At 49.2% G+C, this 5,000-nt stretch overlaps 1 protein-coding gene across 3 annotated transcripts in view; it reads right to left on the bottom strand.

Annotated features, from left to right (window-relative positions):
- Nucleotides 1-5,000, bottom strand: part of nub1 (negative regulator of ubiquitin-like proteins 1) — a 17,796-nt gene that overhangs the window by 6,167 nt on the left and 6,629 nt on the right. For all 3 annotated transcript variants that reach the window (XM_028568920.1, XM_028568917.1, XM_028568919.1), the window contains exons 9-14: nt 3,628-3,814; nt 2,796-2,903; nt 2,021-2,173; nt 1,483-1,629; nt 1,304-1,384; nt 962-1,157 (exon numbers count right to left, since the gene is read on the bottom strand). In XM_028568920.1, coding sequence (XP_028424721.1) covers nt 962-1,157; nt 1,304-1,384; nt 1,483-1,629; nt 2,021-2,173; nt 2,796-2,903; nt 3,628-3,814 — 872 coding nt within the window. The remainder of the gene's footprint in view (nt 1-961; nt 1,158-1,303; nt 1,385-1,482; nt 1,630-2,020; nt 2,174-2,795; nt 2,904-3,627; nt 3,815-5,000) is intronic.

Raw genomic sequence — 5,000 nt, 5'->3', positions numbered from 1 at the left:
GTGTGAGAGAGAGAGAGAGAGGAGGAGTGTGAGAGAGGGAGAGAGTGAGGTGTGTGAGAGTGAGTGAGTGTGTGAGAGAGGGAGAGAGTGAGTGTGTGAGTGAGAGAGAGTGAGTGAGTGTGTGAGAGCGAGAGTGAGTGTGAGAGAGTGAGTGTGTGTGAGAGTGAGAGAGAGTGAGTGAGTGTGTGAGAGAGAGAGTGAGTGTGAGAGAGTGAGTGTGTGTGAGAGAGAGAGAGAGTGAGTGAGTGTGAGAGTGAGAGAGAGTGAGTGAGTGTGTGAGAGAGCGAGAGAGTGTGTGTGTGTGTGAGAGTGAGAGAGTGAGTGTGTGAGAGAGGGAGAGAGTGAGTGTGTGTGAGAGTGAGAGAGAGTGAGTGAGTGTGTGAGAGGGAGAGAGTGAGTGTGTGTGAGAGTGAGTGAGTGTGTGAGAGAGGGAGAGAGTGAGTGTGTGTGAGAGTGAGAGAGAGTGAGTGAGTGTGTGAGAGAGAGAGTGAGTGAGTGAGAGAGAGTGAGTGTGTGTGAGAGAGAGAGAGAGAGTGAGTGTGTGAGAGAGAGTGAGTGTGTGTGAGAGTGAGAGAGAGTGAGTGAGTGTGAGAGTGAGAGAGAGTGAGTGTGTGTGAGAGTGAGAGAGTGAGTGTGTGAGAGTGAGTGTGTGAGAGAGGGAGAGAGTGAGTGTGTGTGAGAGAGAGAGTGTGTGAGAGAGGGAGAGAGTGAGTGTGTGTGAGAGTGAGAGAGAGTGAGTGTGTGTGTGAGAGAGAGAGTGAGTGTGAGAGAGAGTGAGTGTGTGTGAGAGTGAGAGAGTGAGTGTGAGAGAGAGAGAGGAGTGTGTGAGTGAGAGAGAGTGTGTGAGAGTGAGAGAGTGAGAGAGAGTGAGTGTGTGAGAGAGAGTGAGTGTGTGAGAGCGAGAGAGTGTGTGAGAGTGAGAGAGAGTGAGTGAGTGTGAGAGAGGGAGAGAGTGAGGTACCTATGGACGTGGAGGAGGAGGTGCTGGGCTCCTCAGAGGACGGTGAGGAGGAGGTGGAGGGCGGGGACTCAGACAGCAGCTCCGCTGATAGGACGCCCTGGTTGTCCAGCAGCAGCTGAGTCGCTGATTGGATGTCTCCAGCTGTCAGTCTCAGGGCTGCCTCAGAGACATCCCTCTCAAAGCCCAGATACAGGAGCTACACACACACAGACACAGACACAGACACAGACACACACACAAAGACTGATGTTTGACTGGTTCTGAAAAGGTTCAGGCTTGTAATATTACCTGCTCCACCTTCTCTGGACAGGCAGACAGACAGGCAGACAGACAGACAGGTACCTGGTCCACCTTCTCTGGACTGAGTGCTCCCTCTGTGTTGTTATTGGTTGCCTGAGCAGCCTGACTCGAGTCCAACAGGATCTGGAGACAGAGAACAAGTTAAACTATCTTCTCAACCTTCAATCCTTCAAATATTACAACAGACAGACAGAGAGAGAGAGAGACAGACAGACACTGACTGCGTAAGCTTTGTCCACGTCTCCGTCAGCGAGCTGCAGAGCTCTGGCGGCGTCTCTGCGGGAGAATCCGAGCTCTGTGAGCGTAGAGATCACCTCCATCCTTCTGCTCCTCTTCTGTCTCTCTCTCTGCTTCAGCTCCTCTCGCTCCTGATAGCACACACACACACACACACACACACACACACACACACACACACACACACACACACACACACACACACACACACACACACACACACACACACACACACACACACACACACACACACACACACACACACACACACACACACACACACACACAGGTTCAATATACTGACAACAACACAGTAAACACTATGTATATTTATTTATTATTGGAACGGGAGCCTTTTGTGACAACTGTGTTAAAATAATTTGTACTTAACGGTGAACAGAAAGAGTTTGATTTAAAATATGTGATTTAAAAAAGTAATGACAGTATAGGGTGCTGCTGAAGTTACACTCTGTGTGTGTGTCTGTCTCTGTGTGTGTGTCTGTCTGTGTGTGTGTGTGTGACCTGTCTCTGGTTGCTGATGTGGATGGCTGCCTCCTCCAGGTCTCCCTGACAGGCTCGGAGGCCGAGTCGAGCTTCTCTCTCCGTGAACCCGAGAACCATCAGCTGAGACATCTTCTCAGAGTCCAGACACAGACGGCTGTACAGAGACTCCACCTGAGAGAGAGAGAGAGACACACACACACACACACACACACACACACACACACACACACACACACACACACACACACACACACACACACACACACACACACACACACACACACACACACACACACACACACACACACACACACACACACACACACAATGACTCGTTTCGTATGTACACAGATTCCACCTGAAACACACAACTGAGTTTTTTGTTGTTATGTTTTTGCAGAGCCAAAGGACGACAGGTGAGACAGAAGAAGTGATTTCAAAGACTCTGAGTCCTCAGACAGTATTTAAAGGAATAATACGCCACCGTTTGTTGAAATAGTTCTTATCACGGTCTCCCCTAGCTGTAGATAGGTGGGCCAACGCATTTTTTGTGCATGCGTTGTTTTAGTCCGGTGCAACACCGGCAGCCCCGCCGCTAGTTAGCTTAGCGTAGTTAATGGAATCCTATGTTGCCGGTTAGCATGTTGTGAGTAAAAGTGAGCCAACAAAAGACCAAAAAAAACCTAACCTAATTACTTGCACTGAGACAAAAAATGCATTGGCCGTGATGAGAACTACTTCACCAAACGGTGGCGTATTATCCCTTTAAGGTCAACCATCAGCTGAGAGTTACTTTGGACAGCTGGTGTCGAGCCTGGGCGTCGTTTCCTTCGAGGTAGGAGAGGAGACTCTGGAGGAGGTACAGACGCAGGAACAGCACCTCCTCTCTGCCTGTGTTACCCTGGAAACACACACACACACACACACACACACACAGAGAGAGACACACACACACACACACACACACACACACACACACACGGACACACACGGACACAGACAGACGGACGGACGACACACACACACACACACACACATACACAGACAATAAGACACACACAAGGAGACACACACACACAGACAGAGACACACACACACACACACACACACACACACACACACACACACACACACACACACACACACACAGACAGACGGACGGACGGAGACACACACACAGACAGACAATAAGACACACACAAGGAGACACACACACACACACACACACAGACACACACATGCACGGACGGACACACACACACACAGAGACAATAAGACACACACAAGGAGACACGCACACGGACACACACAGACATGCACGGACGGACACACACACACACACAGACAGACAGACAATAAGACACACACAAGGAGACACACACACACACAGACAGAGAGACACACACACAGACAGAGACACACACACACAGACAGAGACACACACACACACAGTTAATAATGAACCATGTGTAATGATAATATACTGGACTCTGTCTGAGAGGTTTAAATGATCACGATGTAACATGATATTAATCTTCCCCGTATTTGTTTGTGTTTCAGTTCCGTGTAATCCCTGTGTGTGTGTGTGTGTGTGTGTGTGTGTGTGTGTGTGTGTGTGGTCTCACCTTGATCATGAGCAGCCTCTGCTGCTGCTCTCCGTAACACTGCAGGAAGCAGTCCTCGGCTCTCTGCAGCCTGAGCTTGCCGTCCTCCAGGCAGGACAGGGCCTCCAGGGCCCGGTAGCACCACACGATGTCCAGCTGCAGCACCGCAAAGTTATCCACCGAGCTGAGCAGGGCCGAGCCACACTTACTGCACGACAACACACACACACACACACACACACACAGTTTAGAGACACACTTACTGCACCACAACACACACACACACACACACACACACAGCGTTTAGAGACACACTTACTGCACGACAACACACACACACACACACACACACACACACACACACACACAGTTTAGAGACACACTTACTGCACCACAACACACACACACACACACACACACAGCGTTTAGAGACACACTTACTGCACGACAACACACACACACACACACACACACACACACACACACAGTTTAGAGACACACTTACTGCACCACAACACACACACACACACACACAGTTTAGAGACACACTTACTGCACCACAACACACACACACACACACACACACACACACACTGCACGACAACACACACACACACACACACACAGTTTAGAGACACACACACACCACCACAACACAACACACACACACACACACACACAGTTTAGAGACACACTTACTGCACCACACACACACACACACACACACACAGTTTAGAGACACACTTACTGCACCACACACACACACACACACACACAGTTTAGAGACACACTTACTGCACGACAACACACACACACACACACACACACACAGTTTAGAGACACACTTACTGCACCACAACACACACACACACACAGTTTAGAGACACACTTACTGCACCACAACACACACACACACACACACACGTTATAGAGACACACTTACTGCACCACAACACACACACACACAGTTTAGAGACACACTTACTGCACGACAACACACACACACACACACACACACAGTTTAGAGACACACTTACTGCACCACAACACACACACACACACAGTTTAGAGACACACTTACTGCACAACAACACAAACACACACAGTTTCGAGACACACTTACTGCACCACAACACACACACACACACACACACAGTTTAGAGACACACTTACTGCACCACAAACACACACACACACAGCGTTTAGAGACACACTTACTGCACCACAACACACACAGTTTAGAGACACACTTACTGCACCACAAAACACACACACACACACAGAGTTTAGAGACACACTTACTGCACAACAACACACACACACACAGTTTAGAGACACACTTACTGCACCACAACACACACACACACACACACACACAGCGTTTAGAGACACAC

This window comes from Perca flavescens, chromosome 22 (assembly GCF_004354835.1).
Source record: "Perca flavescens isolate YP-PL-M2 chromosome 22, PFLA_1.0, whole genome shotgun sequence".
Taxonomy (NCBI): Eukaryota; Metazoa; Chordata; class Actinopteri; order Perciformes; family Percidae; genus Perca; species Perca flavescens.
This window is presented reverse-complemented; position numbering and strand designations above follow the sequence as displayed.